Genomic DNA, 17,735 nt, shown 5'->3' with positions numbered 1-17,735 from the left:
GCAGTGGCTCACACCTGCAATCCCAGCAATTAGGGAGGGTGAGGTGGGCGGATTGCTTGAGGCCGGGAGTTTGAGACCAACCTGGGCAACATGGCGAAACCATCTCTTAAAAAAATATGAAAATTAGCCAGGAGTGGTGGTGCGTGCCTGTAATCCCAGTTGCTTGAGCCTGGGTGTGTGGGGGGATGTTGAGGCTGCAGTGAGCTGCAATTGCACCTCTGTACTCCAGCCTGGGTGACAGAATGAGATCCTGTCTCACACACACACACACACACACACACGTAAAATATTTAGACCAGTACCAGGCACATCGTAAACACTTTTTTAGTGTTAACTTTTATTATTAGGGACTTCTTTTTAAATCCTTACATTCAGAATGAATTCCTGCTTTTTAACAGCTGATAACATTCCACAGTGTGGATATATATTATGTCAAAGTCAAACAAAAATATAGATTCGAATCTCTATGTAAAACATTTTACTTGGGAAAATATATAAAAACTACATTGCAATTCAGGGCATACACACAGATGGGTGGTCTTTGGTGTGTCTGAAGAACAAATAAAATGTTGTGTGTTTTATTAGAAAGAGAAATGTTACATATTGTTATGAAAGAAAACTCTTGGCACTAGCAAAGATTTTGGAGCTAGCAAGCTCTAATTGGTGAGTGATGGCAATAGGTAAAACTAGCCTTAGAGGCAAGGCAGGTCATTTCAGCAGCTGGCTTGTGATAGAATTCTTGGGCAGGCATCTGTGTCTTGAGTGCTTTTCTTTTCCTCTCCCTGGTTCTTGACTCTAATTTACTTGGGTAATAACAGATAATGCCAATTTATATAATTAATTTTCACATATAATTTACTCAGAACAAATTGTGATACCAGTTTTGATGTCTTCATATTGTGATATGTATGCTTGTCTTTGAAGTGAAGCCAGCCCTGCAGTCGCTTGGGCCTGTACTCCTAGAATTTTGGGAGGCTGAGGTGGGAGAATCGCTTGAGTCCAGGAGTTTGGGACCAGCTTAAGCAACATAGCAAGAGCCCTGTCTCTACAAAAGTAAAAAAAATTAGCTAGGTATTGTGGCGTGTGCCTGTAGTCCCAGCTACTTGGGAGGCTGAGGCAGGAGGATTGCTTCAGCCTGGGGGTTTGAAGCTGCAGTGAGCTATGATCTTGCCACTGTATTCCAGCCTAGGTGACAGAGCAAGACCCTGTGTCTCCCTGTGTCAAAAAAAAAAAAAGAATGAAGTAGAGGGGATGGGAATCATTGTTCTTTTTTTCTGAAACAGAGTTTCGCTCTTGTTGCCCAGGCTAGAGTGCAGTGGCACCATCTCAGCTCACTGCAACCTCCACCACCCGGGTTCCAGTGATTCTCCTGCCTCAGCCTCCCAAGTAGCTGGGATTACAGGCACCCACCACCACACCCGGCTAATTTTCATGTTTTTATTAGAGATGGGGTTTTACCATGTTGCCCAGTCTGGTTTAGAACTCCTGACCTCAGGTCATCTGCCCCCTTTGGCCTCCCAAAGTGCTGAGATTACAGGCATGAGCCACTGCACCCGACTGGGAATCATTGTTCTAAGAAGCTGTTGTTGGAGAATTATGAAATCCTGCCAAAGGTTGCATTTACAAGTATTTTCTTTATGCTGTTTAAAAGATTATTGGCTTTTCTGACTAGTGCCTTAAAGCTGGAGTTGGATATATCAAAGCGCTGTTGCATGATTATTTATGATTTCATTTTACTGCAGTGTAAATTTTTGTAATGTCAGCGTTTAAGAAATATTATTCCCGTCAACTTTACCAAGCCCTGAGTGGCTTCTTACATATTACTTTTCAGCATATTTGCTAATTTCGTCAAGCAGTGCTAGATATTCACTTTGGAATTTGCCTTTTGATGTCTCTTCTGTGATGAGCAGCCACCAAACAGCCCCCACCACATTCTAATTCTTTATTGCAAACAGTAAAATATGGAGCACTGCATCTGAAAATCACTGTGTGAGACAATCTCATTTTTACTTTCTTTCTGCTTAAATATGCAATAAATATGCATTCTGATAAGTACAGTTCTAGAATAAAATAGTTTCGTGTAACATCTTGGAGTAAAAAAAGAGAAAGAAATTTTTTTTTTTTTTGAGAAGGAGTCTTGCTTTGTTCCCCAGGCTGGAGTGCAGTGGCACCATCTCGGCTCACTGCAACCTCTGCCTCCCAGGTTCAAGCTATTCTCCTGCCTCAGCAGGATTACAGGTAGCTGGGATTACAGGTACCTGCCACCATGCCTGGCTAATTTTTTGTGTTTTTAGTAGAGATGGAGTTTCACCATGTTGGCCAGGCTGGTCTCGAACTCCTGACCTCGTGATCTGCCCACCTTGGCCGCCCAAAGCACTGGGATTACAGGTGTGAGCCACCGCGTCCCACCAAGAAAAATTTAAATGTATGCAATTATTTTGGTGTGCTGCCATGTCCCTGGGCACTTGCCTTCCTAGGCATTGCCACCCCTGTGGCTCCAACCACAAACATTGTGACTCTGCCAGAGGGCTTGCTCTGGCAATAGAGCCTGCTTGGCAGCAAATCAGCAGGCAGTAAGTGCCAGGAAGTAAATGCCCTTTGGATGACAATAATGAGTGGGAGTGGGAGGCTAAATTCCCCACGTCCTTCACCCCTCACATGAGATAACTCTAAAAAGTTTTATATTGTCTCCCAGGGTTCCCCAGTGGGATCATTTGCAGTTACCCATAGTGGTAACTTGTTTGATAATGTACCTTTTCTAGATTTGGTTCTAATTCTGTTAAGGTGCCACCTAGGATCACCTTCCAAATTAGCCACTTTGTTTCAAATTCTTTTTTTTTTTTTTTTTTTGAGACAGAGTCTCATACTGTCACCCAGGCTGGAGTACAGTGGTGCGATCATGACTCACTGCAGCCTTGACCTCCTAGGCTCAGATGATCCTCTCACCTCAGCCCCCAAATAGCTGGGACTGTAGGTGTGCACCACCACATCTGGCTAATTTTTTATAGAGATGGGGTTTCGCCATGTTGCCCAGGCTGGTCTCAAACTCCTGAGGTCAAGTGATCCATTGGCCTCAGCTTCCCAAAGTGCTGGGATTATAGATGTGGGCCACTGTGCCCAACCTGTTTCAAGTTCTTGTCTGCATGTCTGTTTCTACAGGAACCCAAACTAGAAACTACATCCTTTTTTTTTTTTTTTTTTTTTTTTGATGGAGGCTCGCTCCGTTGCCCAGGCTGGAGTGCAGTGGCATAATCCAGGCTCACTGCAACCTCCACCTCCCAGGTTCAAGCGGTTCTCCTGCCTCAGCCTCCTGAGTAGCTGGGATTGCTGGTGCGTGCCACCATGCCCAGCTAATTTTTGTGTTTTTAGGAGAGATGGGGTTTCGCCATGTTGGTCAGGCTGGTCTCAAACTCCCAACCTCGTGATCCGCCCGCCTTGGCCTCCCAACGTGCTGGGATCACAGGCGTGAGCCACCATGCCTGGCCATAAACTACATCTTTTTAAACAAAAATGACACTTATTTACTATATAAAATGTGAGAAAATATGATCAAGCAAAAGGAAGAACATATAACTCAATCTTATCATTTAGAGAAATATGTATTATCGATTTTTTGGTATATTTTCATTTGTGTTAGTATGTTTAAAAGGATCATACTATACATATTTTGTGAGTAAGTTTTAATTATAGGAACAATTATAGCAATCAGAAACAATGTCCTTTTTGCTTTTTCCTCAACTGAAAATTCTTTAGATTTTTCTCCAATAATTCTTTAAAAAGTGTCAGTGTAATCTGTTTTTCTGAGATAACCGTTAACTATTCTGTGATGCTTTTTCTGACTACATATTTATATACTGTATTAAAATATCATATTTATATACTATATATCATATTTATATACTTTATTAAAATATACATATATCATATTTACATACATATTTATATATCATATTTATATACTATATTAAAATATCAATGGAAGCATATTTTATATATTATTCTGTAACCTGCTTTTTCATTAGCAATATTATTAGCATAAAAAGACAAAAGGTATAGCTGTTTATTGCAGAAAAATAAGAAAGTACAGATAAACAAAAAAGAGTATAAAAAATGAAAATTGGCCAGGCACAGTGGCTGATGCCTGTAATCCCAGCACTTTGGGAGGCTGAGGCGGGTGGATCACCTGAGGTCAGGAATTTGAGACCAGCCTGACTAACATGGAGAAACCCCGACTCTACTAAAAATACAAAAATTAGCTGAGTGTGGTGGCTCATGCCTATAATCCCAGCACTTGGGAGGCTGAGGCAGGAGAATCGCTTGAACCCGGGAGGCGGAGGTTGTGGTGAGCTGAGATCGCACCATTGCACTCCAGCCTGGGCAACAAGAGCTAAACTCTGTCTCAGAAAAACAAACAAATAAACAAACAAAACCAGAAAATCACATCTATTGTAACAATCCAGGGATAAATACTATTAATTTTGGTGTACCTTTTCTTATCTGTTTGTTTGTTTTTTGAGAGAGTCTCACTCTATTACCCAGGCTTGAGTGCAGTGGCACACTCTCGGCTCCGCCTCTGGGGCTCAAGTAATCCTCATGTCTTAGTCTCCTGAGTAGCTGGGACCACAGGCACATGCTACCATGCCCGTCTAATTTTTTGTATTTTTTTGTAGAGACAGGGTTTTGCCATGTTGCCCATGCTGGTCTCGAACTCCTGAGCTCAAGAGATGCACCTGCCTCGGCCTCCCAAAGTGCTATGATTACAGGCGTGAGCCACCATGCCTGGCCTTCTTTTTTTAGATTTAAAAAAATTTCACATAAATACTCATGTAAATAATGAGTTCAGGAATGAGATCATACTATATAAACAGTTTTTTTTTTAACTGTCACTTAGCAATATGCTATGAGCATTTTTCTATGATGGTAAATATTAAAATATTGTTAATGATGATATCAAAACCTTTTAACCGGCTTTCATTTGCTAAAGTTTAGAATGTTTCCTGGTTTGCAAATAAAATTTATAAATGGTATCATAAACATCCTTACAGTTAAATTTTTGGGTGCATCCATTATTATTTCCTTAGGATACATTTCAAGAAGTAAAATTATTGGGTCAAAGGTTTATACATTTTAACAAGTTTGATAAATATTGCCAAATTGCCTGCCAGAGGAGTTTTGCCAATTTATACTTCTAGTAGAGAAGGAATATTACCTTCTTTTCCTCTGGATTTCAACAATGTTGTTTATTGTAACTAAAAAAGAAAAATCTTATTACCATGGAATTCAGTTATAGTACTTGTATTTCCAGGGATCCTTTTACCATTGATTTTTAACTTTTGAAAGGTTTTTGAAAACTGTGAAATTTGTTTCGAATTTCTTTGCATGTGAATTGTCAAAATCCCCACCACCGGAGGCATCTATGTATTTCCTCTTATTAAGTATTTAAGCATGTGAGGTCTTATCATCTATATAAATTGTAATTCCTGTTCATAAGAATTCCAGTCTGCTTAAGTTAATCCATTTCTCTAAGATGTTAATAATTCACACCAAAGTCTTACCCTTACATTGTACCTGTTGCAGTGAAATTTTATCCCCAAGCTGTTTTACTGTAACAAGATTGACTTTTCCTACTTCTGATTTTAAATATTTATTTTTTTTTCCTTTAAAGGTTTTTCAGATGCGAATGGTTGGCACCTTCGTTTCCGCTGGTCCAAGGATGCTCCCTCAGAACTCCTGAGGAAGTTCAGAAACTATGAAATATGAAATATCTCTGCTTGAAAAATGAGGAAGAGCAAGACTGTCTTCTATGCTGCCAACATGCAGTCTTTGTTTATATATTAAAAATGTCATGTTTATATGTCATGTCTGTGAATTGCTTAGTACTAATTGATTCCTCCATCCTTGAATCAGTTCTCATAATGCTTTTTAAATGAGAAAAATTCAGAAGATGAATTTCTCCCAATATTTGAATAAATTAAAGCTCTTAGATACAGAGTAGATTGTATTATATGCTTTTTCCTGTTAACACTACTTATAGAAATCCATTAAAAAATCAGTCTCTGTATAGTGTATTTAAATATTTCATCGACATACTGTGATCTCTATTGTGATGGATGTACAAAAAATGTTTTCTTACCCTTGACTTACAATGAAATGTGAAATTACTTGTCTAAATCCCGTGGAGAAAAATAAATAATTTTCCCAAAGTTCATAATGAATTTATAATTCAATTTTTTTTAGGGTCTTGCTCTGTCACTCAAGCTAGAGTGCCGTGGCATAATCATAGCTCAATACAATCTCAAACTCCTGTGCTCAAATTATCCTCCTACCTCCGCCTTTCTAGTAGCTGGGACTAGAGGCACACACCACCATGTCTGGCTAATTTTTTATTTTCTGTAGAGATGAGGTCTTGCTATGTTGCCCAGGCTAGTCTTGAACTCCTGGCCTCAAGTGATCCTCCCATCTTGGCCTCCCAAAGTGCTCGGAAAACAGGTGTGAGCCACCATGCCCGGCCTTGATGGTATTTAAAAAATAATTTGAATAGATATTTCTAATTTAATTTTAAAAGTTATGATTTATTTGAGGAAATTACATATATGTGTGTATATATGTGTGTATATGTGTGTGTGTGTGTGTGTGTGTGTGTATGTATATATATATTTTCTTTTTTTTTTGAGATGGAGTCTCACTCTGTGACCCAGGCTGGAATCCAGCAGCAAGATCTCAGCTCACTGCAAACTCCGTCCCCTAGGTTCAAGTGATTCTCCTGCCTCAGCCTCCCAAGTAGCTGGGATTACAGGTGCCTGCCACCGTGCTGAGCTAAATTTTGTATTTTTAGTACAGATGGGGCTTCACCATCTTGGCCAGGCTGGTCTTGAACTCACATTGTGATCCACCCACCTCGGCCTCCCAAAGTGCTGGGATTACAGGTGTGAGCCACCATGCCCGACTGGAAATTATGTTTTTACAAGATTTCTTGTGTTATATAAGCAAGTTATATTTTATTTTATTTTTTTGAGATGGAGTCTCACTATGTCTCCCAGGCTGGAGTTCAGTGTTGTGATCTCATCTCACTGCAACCTCCGCCTCCCAGGTGCAAGTGATCCTCCCGCCTCAGCCTCCCAAGTAGCTAGGCTTACAGGAGTGTGCCACCATGCCCGGCTAATTTTTTTGTGTCTTTAGTAGAGACGGGGTTTCACCATGTTGACCAGTCTGGTATCAAACTCCTGACCTCAAGCGATCTGCCCACCTCAGCCTCCCAAAGTGCTGGAATTACAGGCATGAGCCACTGTGCCTGGCTGCAGATGATAAATTTATAAATTACATTCTAACTATGAAAATGAACCTGTTAGGTAATAGAACTTCTTTAGGTTGGAATTATTGATGAAAACATGTAGTCTGTATTTACTTTTTAGCTTGCAAACAAATGAAAAATAAAGAAAAAAAAAGGATTTTGGAGTAGAGGTTCCCTAGTCAGTGACAGAGTTTTCACTGGGCTACAGCACACTGAGAAAGATAAGAGTATAGCAAGTGCTATGGTATGAATGTTTATGTTTCTCCCAAATTCACATGCTGAAATCCTAACACCCAAGGTGATGGTATTAGGAGGTGATGACTTTGGGAGGTGATTACGTCATGCGGGCTCACCCTCACGAATGGGATTAGTGCTCTTATGAAAGAGGATTGAGAGAGACAGACCTCTTGCATTCCTTCCACCGTGTGAGGACACAGCAGGAAGTCACCATCTGTAAACCAGAAAGTGCGGCCTCACCAGATAATGTATCTGCCCTGATCTTGGACTTCCCAGTCTCCAGAAATGTGAGAAACAAAATATAGTTGTTTCTAAGCTACCCAGTTTACGGTATTTTGCTAAGTAGCCCAGTGGACTAAGACAGCAATTTTGTTTTCCATTTTTTTCCCACTCCCCTCTCCCACATACAGTGTCTTTTATTTTATTTATTTATTTATTTATTGAGACGGAGTCTCTCTCTGTCGCCCAGGCTGGAGTACAGTGGCACAATCTCGGCTCACTGCAACCTCCACCTCCAGGGTTCAAGCAATTCTCCCTGGCTCAGCCTCCTGAGTAGCTAGGATTAAGGTGCCCACCACCACAACTGGCTAACTTTTGTATTTTTAGTAGTCACTCGAGGTTTCACCATGTTGACCAGTCTGGTCTTGAACTCCTGATCTCAGGTGATCCACCTGCCTCGGCCTCCCAAAATGCTGGGATTACAGGTGTGAGCCACCACCCCCGGCCACTTGTTTTTTTTTTTTTTATTTAAATTTTTGTAAATTATTTTATTTCTTCTGTGGTGATTTAGAGGGACTATCTTCAAACCAGTACAAATATTTCATAAACAATATCTGGCTGTTTTGTAACCTACTGAGTAATTTGTTGCACAATAAGCCACCTCACATCTTTCAGCAAGAAATACATTAAATTTGAATAGTAAAGACGTTACACAATGAATTAGGACACGATTAAATTTGCTGTAAATATTTCTTCGGGGGAAAGGACACCACACTTCTACTCAATGAAAAGGAACATTTTTACAGTTCAGAGGTCTTTTATTATTTTTTACACCTATTATGCCATGAATTCATAGGGAATAGATTCCAGCAGCTCAGGCGCCTTCCCATTAGTTCTCACAAAGTGCGCTCCTCTGGGTGGAGCAGGCTGGCGCTTCAGTTGAACCCAGGTACCTTTCTCATCGACTTCCTTATTTTTCGGATCATTTTCCTTCACGTGTTTCAGGAGCTATCTTGACTCTTAGAGTGTTTAATGTGGTCAGCAAGCACATTGATTCTCCTGGCAAGAATCTTGCCCTTAACTCGTGTGTTTATAACAATGCCAACAGCATGCTGGGTAACACAGTAGACTCTTCCGGTTTTGCCCTGGTCACTCTTGTGGGGCATTTCTTTTTGAACAGTATCCATTCCCTTATGTCTACAGTATCACCTTTCTAATAGATTCGCATATATGGGGTCAAAGGAACAAGTCCACGTTTTCTAAAAGGCCTGGAGAACATCTATGGGTGCCTCTCCTCTTCCTTTCCCTTCGTGTTTGTTATTTTGGCGAATTACCGGAACCCGCCAAAAGGCATCGGTTGCCTGTTATAATGCCTGCCTCGCCCTTGTAGGCACCCAAATAAATACTATATTGAATAAGTGAAGTTTTGAACCTAAGAATCAGGGTTTTATTTATTTTTTCTCTTTCCCCCAGACTGTCTGATTTATAACACTGATGACTTTTAATGACTTGTCAAAGGCAAAAACACTTCACTCCCGCGTTCCACTCTATTTTTGCTATAGACTCATTTCCCGATTGTCGACAAGATTGAGCACCAGCTCTTGTTTACTTTTCTTTCCCATAATGCCTGAAGCCTCCAACATGAAAAAGAGACGTTTCTCCACTTTAAGGGAGGTTTATGATGGGGCAGGCTTGTACTAAGCACTTTTTATACTTGATCCCATTTAACTTAGTAGCAGACCTTTTACACTCAAACACTTAAAAATACTCCCCTGAACTCAAAGTATGAAAAGGGAGAGGACTGTGCTGTGATAACACAGCCTTTTGAATGGAAAGTAAGAGGAAAACAGGACGTTTCTTCAATAATTCAGTTCAGTTCCCCGGTGTGTCCAGCACAACTATAATCTGGTGTACTTATATAGAATAGCACACTTTCTTTTTTTTTATTTTTTATTTTTATTATACTTTAAGTTCTAGGGTACATGTGCATAACGTGCAGGTTTGTTACATATGTATACTTGTGCCATGTTGGTGTGCTGCATCCATCAACTCGTCAGCACCCATCAACTCGTCATTTACATCAGGAATAACTCCCAATGCAATCCCTCCCCCCTCCCCCCTCCCCATGATAGGCCCCGGTGTGTGATGTTCCCCTTCCCGAGTCCAAGTGATCTCATTGTTCAGTTCCCAGAATAGCACACTTTCAACCCCACTTATTTTTGCATTGTGGTTCAACTTCATGCCATAGCAAACTCATTATGAAAAGATATTTTTACTTAATGATTATTAACCTCTAAAATCAGCAGCTCTAAACGGTGAAGATATTTTCTCATATTTGATACTGACTGAGACACATCTTGAGAACATTATGTGATAAATAATATACTAGCATTTGTGTAGGATACACACACACACACACACATATATAAAATACACAATATACATATTTTGTAGAGATGGAGTCTTACTGTATTGGCCAGGCTGGTCTCAAACTCCTGGCCTCAAGTGATCCTCCTGCCTTGGCTTCCCAAATTGCTGGGATTTTAGGTGTGAGCCACAACACCTGGCTTGTGTAGGGTATAAAAAGGCTTACGTCATGTTTATGCCCTCAAGGAGCTGATATTCTAGTGAAGTAAGACAGGTATATGAATCTCTGTCAGTTTAAAAGGAGTATATCGAATTAGTTTGAATACGTAATGTACTTAGAATACAAGGAGTAAGTGCTATGTGTATTAGTTACCATTCTTACTGCATTACTATGTGTTGAGGCACTATTTCTTGCATACCATTCCTTAGATATCCCATTCATTTACACACATACATGTGTTTCTGTTCTTTACACACATGGTAGCATAGTATATCCACTGCTGAATAACTCCCATTTACTCAGTTAATACATCTTGGGAGTTTTTTCATTTTATTGTGTGAGTGCTGCTTTATTCTTTTTACCTGCTATGTAGCATTCCACTGTGTGGATGAAACATAGTTTTTTCTTTTCTTTTTTCTTGTTTGAGACAGAGCTTTGCTCTTGTCGCCCAGGCTGGAGTGCAATGGCGCCATATCGGCTCACTGCAACCTACGCCTCCCGGTTTCGGGCGATTCTTCTGCCTCAGCCTTCCAAGTAGCTGGGATTACAGGTGCCTGCCACCATGCCCAGCTGTTTTGGAACCATACTCTTTTTTTTTTTTTTCTTCCAACTTGTCCTCTATTGATGCCTTTTCAGGCTATTTACAATTTTTTTTTTTTTTTGCAATCACAAATAGTACTGTAATGAACAGCTTTGTAAAAAGTATTTCTTCTATGTAAAGTATACCTGTAGGATAAATGCTTAGCACTGGAATTTCTGGATTAAAGAGTACGTATGTGCATTTAGAATTTGATTACCATATTCTCAAGAAAGCAATAGGTGCAATTTGACAGGTTTCAGAGATCTTAGGTCCACTGAATTGATAAACCCTGGAAACAATGCTTATTCATTAAGATTCTTGCCTTCAGATTTTTTTTAACTCGAAACTGGACTTTGTTGAGTGGCTCAGTCTGAAGCTCTGTGCTTACGAAATAATTTACCCAGCACCTTCGCTAGCACCTAATACCAGGGACTGCCCAAGATATAAAGCAATAATAAAACCACAGTACACATTTCTTCTGGCACCTTCCACAGAGAGAGAGGAAAACAGGGTTTTTTTGTTTTTGTTTTTGTTTTTTTTTCCCCCCAGTGCTATGGCTACTTGCCTTCTGGGTATCCTGAAATGTTGAAATACAATTTTAAAACATTTTTGCTTTTTTAGGTAAAGGGCAATTCAACAGAGCAATGCTGGAAAACCTAGGCAGAATTCATAATTTCCAATGAATCCAAATAATTTTCAGTACCTGGACATATTCCCAGCCTGACAAAAATATGCTCCTCGATGAGCAAATTAGAAATACAGAAAAGACTTTGCAGATATTCCTTCTATATCACAGAGCTGGATAAGGAGAAGATAAGGTTGTTTTTCTGCTTATGAATTTTCATATCCTTTCCCTGCCCAGATCTGATGGTTGTTACAAGATCAATCACAGCAGCAAGCGTTGATGACTAATACAGTTATTGAGAGGAGTCTTTAATTTCCTGGAGGCAAACACCATTACTTGCCACTTCTACATCACAGACGGGAGTTGCCAGGACTACTGGGAATCAGCGATGGAAGAAATTATAAAACTGATGCAATTACTGAGAAAATGATGAAATGTCTCACAATGAAAGGCTTCAATTCCCTTCAATTTCAGGTTCTGTGATATGCATCAGTGTGGCCTTGTCCACAGTATTACTACTTCTCAGTTCTCTGTGGCAACTCACCCTCATTGTGGGAGATTGTTTTGCATCAGGCAGTTCATTCTTAGCATTTCTCCTCCCACCTGGCCTCTTTTGTTTCTTCCAATATTTTTGCCTTGATTATTTCTTATATTATTTGTGGAATTTAAGAGAGGTTGTGAAGAAATGAATCTTTCTCTAGTTCTAAACTACTGTGGTACTTAGGGCAAATTATTTGTGCCCCCTGACACAGTTTCTTCTACCTGTGACTAGATAAAAGGATCTCCCCTTTGTAGAACATAGGATCTTGGCCAAGCACTAGCCCCAAAGTTGGCCAGTTTAGGACCTTGAGTGGGAGCCAGGATACTGTGGGAACTGGCAAGGAGTTTGTAGGCCAAAAGTGGAAGTCGAGGATTGTCAGGGACATGGAAAGCAGAGAAAGAGGATGTGTTTTCTCCATCATTCCTTTCTAATAACTCATCCTTTCTTACTAGTCTTTTAAGTAAAAGGACAGAGACAGAAAGGGAAAGATTATACTTAATTAGGTATAGACATCTATAGACAACCGCCCCAAACACCTCAATTATCTTTTCACATTCAGCTGAATTTGATGCCATTCTAGACAGCATCCCACCTTTAAAGACAAGGGTGAAATTTCTACCCTTGTCTTTAGAGCTAATTTCTCATTAGAGCTGGAAATGAGGCTCTAAACCAGGTCTAATAATAATACCAACAGTAACTACTACCTTTAATATTAATAATTTCCAAAGCATTTCCTGATATAACTTGTTTGAATCTCACAACTAATCTCATTTCGATGTAGCTTTTGTTACATTCCAAAAACCATAATAGAATGGAAAACATTTTTTTTTTGTTCTATTTTTTTTTTTTTCCCCTTAAACCACTGGTTCTCAACGTTGGATTCAATGGGGAATATGAAAACCCTGGTTCTCACCAGTGACATTGTGAAGTATGTATTTGGTCTTTGTTTCTATTTCCTGTCATAGGGCTCTTAAAACCCTTGGAATCTCTTTTGTATGTTAATGAGATGACTGGTGGCAGGATGCAGCTTGGTCACTGGAAAGACCATGGCATGATTAGAAGGTTGGGACTTTCCTTCGTACTCCCCAGGAGAAGGGAGAAGGGCTGAAGGTTGAGTTGATCACCAATGGCCAATGATGTAATCAATGATGCCTAGCTAATGAATCCTGCATAAAAACACAAAAGGACAGGGCTTGGGGAGGGGCTTCTGGATAGCTGAACACATGGAAGTTCTTGAAGGGTGGTGCCTGGAGAGAACACAGAAGCTCCATGCCCCTTCCCACATACCTTGCCCCACCCATCTCTTCCACCTGGCTGCTCATCTTGGGAAAGAAAAGAAACTCCTTTTTTTTTTTTTTTTTTTTTGAGATGGAGTCTTGTTCTGTCCCCAGACTGGAGTGCAGTGGTGCAATCTCGGCTCACTGCAGCCTCTGTCTTCCAGGTTCAAGCAATTCTCCTGCCTCAGCCTCCCAAGTGGCTGGGATTACAGGCGCGCACCACCACATTCAGCTAATTTTTGTATTTTTAGTAGAGACAGGGTTTCACCATGTTGGCCAGGATGGTCTTGATCACCTGACCTGTGATCCGCCCACCTTGGCCTCCCAAAGTGCTGGGATTACAGGCGTGAGCTGCTGTGCCTGGCTGAAAAATAAACTCTTTATATTAATTTTACCTCAGTCTTTTTTTAGGTCGACAATCTGTATTCTTTGTAATATCCTATATAATAAATGAGTGAATGTAAGTAAAGGATTTCTCTTGATTTCTCTGAGCCACTCTAGCAAATTAATGAAACCCAAGGAAGGGGATGGTTGGAACCCTGATTTACTGCCAGTTGGTCAGAACCATAGGACACAAGCTGGGGCTTGCAATTGGCATCTGAAGTGAGGGAGAATCTTGTGGGACTGAGTCCTCGCTCTATGGGATCTCATGCTGTCTCCAGGTAGACAGTGTCAAAATTAAATTGAATTTGAGGACACCTTGCTGGAGAATCTGCTGGATAATTGAGTAGTTGGTGGTGGGGAGAAATCCCCACACATTTTAGTTATCAGAGATGAAGCATTCTGCATTGTAGAGGAGGGCAGGCAAAGCGGTTTGGTTTTCCTAATATCTCAATACCACCCCATTCCACCAACCCCAGATTTCATGTTTCTGGGTAGGAATTTTACAGCTCTCAGGTAATTCTAACTGCCACTAAGGTTGAGGATCATGGTGGCTTAAACAATACAAACTGTAAATGAAGTGGTTAATGTCTTGGTGGCTCTCCCTCTTCCATGTCATCTGTTATTTCTAGGAGTCTCCATGACCGGAGAGGCACTCTGCTTGGGCTCCCAAACGAGTCTAGGACCTACGGCGACCCCTGTCTCTGCCCTAACTCTCTGATCCTCGTCTCCATCTTGGAGCGCCCCCTGCTGCTGAATATACCTGCTGGTGGAAGAAAGGCGGCCTCCCCTTCTAGCAGCTTCCTTCTCAGCTGACTTCTCTTGAAGAGTTTCTCAGTGTCCAGGACTCACCCTTTAACCATGCGATCACAGATCCTGACTGTTGGGCCTGGTGGGGAGTACAGTCCTAGCTTTCTCTGACCATCTCCTTCCTCTGTCATCTTGTTCCCATGCAAATGCCTTTCCTCCCCAAGCTTCAAAAAAGAAACACCTGGGCCAGTAAAGGACAAAAGATTTCGCAGTGTGTGCACGTAGAGGGAGGGTGATGTGTCTCCACTAGTAGCAGCTAGCTAAAAATGCTGTTTTAGAAATTCCATTAGTGTTCAAACAAGGTGGGACAGAAAATGTTAGAAATAGAAGCTTTCAATCATTTGATGTGAAGGTTGTTCATCAAACAATACTTAAAGAGAAATAGCTGTGTGGTGTTAGGCAAGTCCCTTCCGAGTCTGTTTCCTCCCTTGTAAAATGAGGAAATATAAAATTAAACTAGGAAAATTGTGAATCAAAATCAGACTGATTTAAAAAGTTATTTTCAGGTTTAAATTCAAGGACTCAGGGAGTTTCTTTGTCATAGCAAGGCCGCTACTGGCAAAACACACATTGTTCATGGTGTAAAGTGTGTTGGTGAAGAAGGTAGCTCTGGGGATGGCACCAGCAGTGTGATGTTAGGCAAGTTCATTAACCTCCCTGTGCCTCAGTTTCCTTTTCTGTAAATCTGTAAAATGGAGATGGCAACTACCTTTGTGTAGGACACAAAATATTAACTGTTAATAGTAGTGCTATAGTTTTCATTTTTTTTGTTTTTTTTCTTCAAGACGGAGTCTTGCTCTGTCACGCAGGCTGGAGTGCAGTGGCACCATCTTGGCTTACTGCAACCTCCGCGTCCCAGGTTCAAGTGATTTTTCTGCCTCAGTCTCCTAAGTAACTGGGATTACAGGTGTGCAGCACCATGCCTAGCTATTTTTTTTTTTTTTTTTTGAGACAGAGTTTCGCTCTTTTTTGCCCAGGCTGGAGTGCAATGGCGCGATCTCGGCTCACTGTAATCTCTGCCTCTTGGATTCAAGGGATTCTCCTTCCTCAGCCTCCCACGTAGCTGGGATTACAGGCGCGGGCCACCACGCCTGGCGAATTTTGTATTTTCAGTAGAGACGGGGTTTCACCATGTTGGCTAGGCTGGTCTCAAATTCCTGACCTCAGGTGATCCACCCACCTCGGCCTCCCAAAGTGCTGGGATTACAGGCATGAGCCACCGTGGCCAGCTAGTAGTGCTATAGTTTGAATGTGATGTCCTCTCCAAAATTCATGTGGAAATTTAATTTTTGTTGTGGTGATATTAAGAGGTGAGGCCTTTTGAGAAGTGGTTAAGTTGTTGTAGAGCAAGCAATGGGCTTGCTGCCTGACACCCATAGAAGCCAATACTGTAGCACTGGCTTTTGAGAAAAGAAAGGCCCTATTGTAAGTCAACTGGAAAGGACATGGACGCCAATGCTAAAATCTCTCTCTCCAACCTGGGAGCTGGGGCAGATTTTATAGGCAGAGGATAATAAGGCATGATCTAATTAGATCTTGCCATGAGATGATGCCAGGAGGTGTGATCTGACTTGATCATGCCATGGGGTGATGCCAGGGCTTGATCTGATTGGATCATGGATCATGCCGTGATGTGCTTGCTTCTTAATTCAGTCCCGGTTCCTTGGTCCAAACGCTTAGGTTCCACCTGTGGTTGCATGCTTGGTTTATCTGAGCATGATCAGGTTACATAACTTGCAACCTCAGAGTCCATGGCAATTGAAAAACAACTCACCATTTTATCACACAAAGTAGAACCAGATTGGATTTGTTCCATGGTTAAGAGTCCTTAAGGCTCTACCCTCACGTATGTATGAATGCCCTTATAAAAGGGACTTCAGAGAGAGTTTGCCTTCTTGCTCTCCCCTTCCTTCAGCCATGCGAGGACACAGTGCTCCTCCTCACCTAAGGATGCAGCAACAAGGCACCATCTTGAAAGCAGAGACCGGGCCCCCACTAAACACCAAACCTATGATGGTGGACTTCCCAGCCTCCAGAACTGTAAGAAATAAATTTCTGTTATTTGTAAACCACCCAGTCTGTGGTATTTTGTCACAGTGGCACCAATGGACCAACACAAGTAGCAACTGGGAAAGAAAATTAGAGAGTCACTAAAACTATTTTTTTCATCACTTTCCCATTTTCTAGAATAGTGCTCCAGCATCACCCAGAAGCTTGTTACAAATGTGAGTTTCTGGGCCCCACCCCAGACCCATTGAATCAGAATCTGTGAGGTCTAAGGCCCATGAATTTTTTTTTTTTTTTTTTGAGTCAGGGTCTTGCTTTGTCACCCAAGCTGGAGTGCAATGGCACGATCTTCGGCTCACTGCAACTTTGCCTCCTGGGTTCAAGCCATTCTCCTGCCTCAGCCTCCCGAGTAGCTGGGATTACAGGAGCCCGCCACCGTGCCTAGCTAATTTTTGTCTTTTTAGTAGAGATGGGGTTTCACCATATTGACCAGGCTGGTCTCTTGGCCAGGTTGGTCTTGAACTCCTGACCTTGTGATCTGTCTGCCTTGGACTCCCAAAGTGTTGGGATTACAGGTGTGAGCCACCATGCCCGGCCAGAATTTGTTTTAACAGCCTCTCTAGGGGATTCTTTTGCATGCTAAAGTTTGAGCAGAGCTGTTTTAGAATCCTGCTCCTCAAAATGTGGTCCAAAGCTCAGCATCATCAGCATTTGAATTTATTAGACTTGCAGAATCTCGGGCCCCACTTTGGATCTGCTAAACTGTAATCTGTGTTTTAACAAGATCCTGGTGTTTCCATGCTCAATAAACCTTGAGACGCACTACCCTAGTAACGTATCTCTAATATGATAGCCAATAAGCATACATGGCTATGAAAATTAAAATTAATTAAAATTAAATAAAATTCAACATATGGTTCCTTATTCACACTAGCCACATTTCGAGTACTCAATGGTCACATGGAACTAGTGGTTCCCATATTGGACAGTACAGATTATAGAACATTCCCATCATCTCAGGAAGTTCTATAGGACAGTGCAACTTTGCAATAATCATTATCATTATATTTTATAACCATGGGGCATCTGGGAGGAGCAGATTGCATGAGACAAAGTTGACAACTAATGTTTATAAGAGCCAGGCGGGTAAAGTAAATGAGTGAAGTAGTGAGAAGTAAAT

At 41.2% G+C, this 17,735-nt stretch overlaps 1 protein-coding gene across 1 annotated transcript in view; it reads left to right on the top strand.

Moving 5' to 3' along the window:
- Positions 1-6,211, top strand: part of DNAJC12 (DnaJ heat shock protein family (Hsp40) member C12) — a 43,284-nt gene extending 37,073 nt beyond the window's left edge. The window contains exon 5 of the mRNA XM_003903879.5: positions 5,666-6,211. Within this exon, the coding sequence (XP_003903928.1) occupies positions 5,666-5,760 (95 nt within the window). The 3' untranslated portion in view covers positions 5,761-6,211. The remainder of the gene's footprint in view (positions 1-5,665) is intronic.
- The last annotated feature ends 11,524 nt before the right edge of the window (positions 6,212-17,735 follow it).

The sequence above is a fragment of the Papio anubis genome, chromosome 11 (assembly GCF_008728515.1).
Source record: "Papio anubis isolate 15944 chromosome 11, Panubis1.0, whole genome shotgun sequence".
Classification (NCBI taxonomy): Eukaryota; Metazoa; Chordata; class Mammalia; order Primates; family Cercopithecidae; genus Papio; species Papio anubis.
Note: the sequence above shows the minus strand (reverse complement) of the source record. Positions and strands in the feature narration are given on the sequence as shown.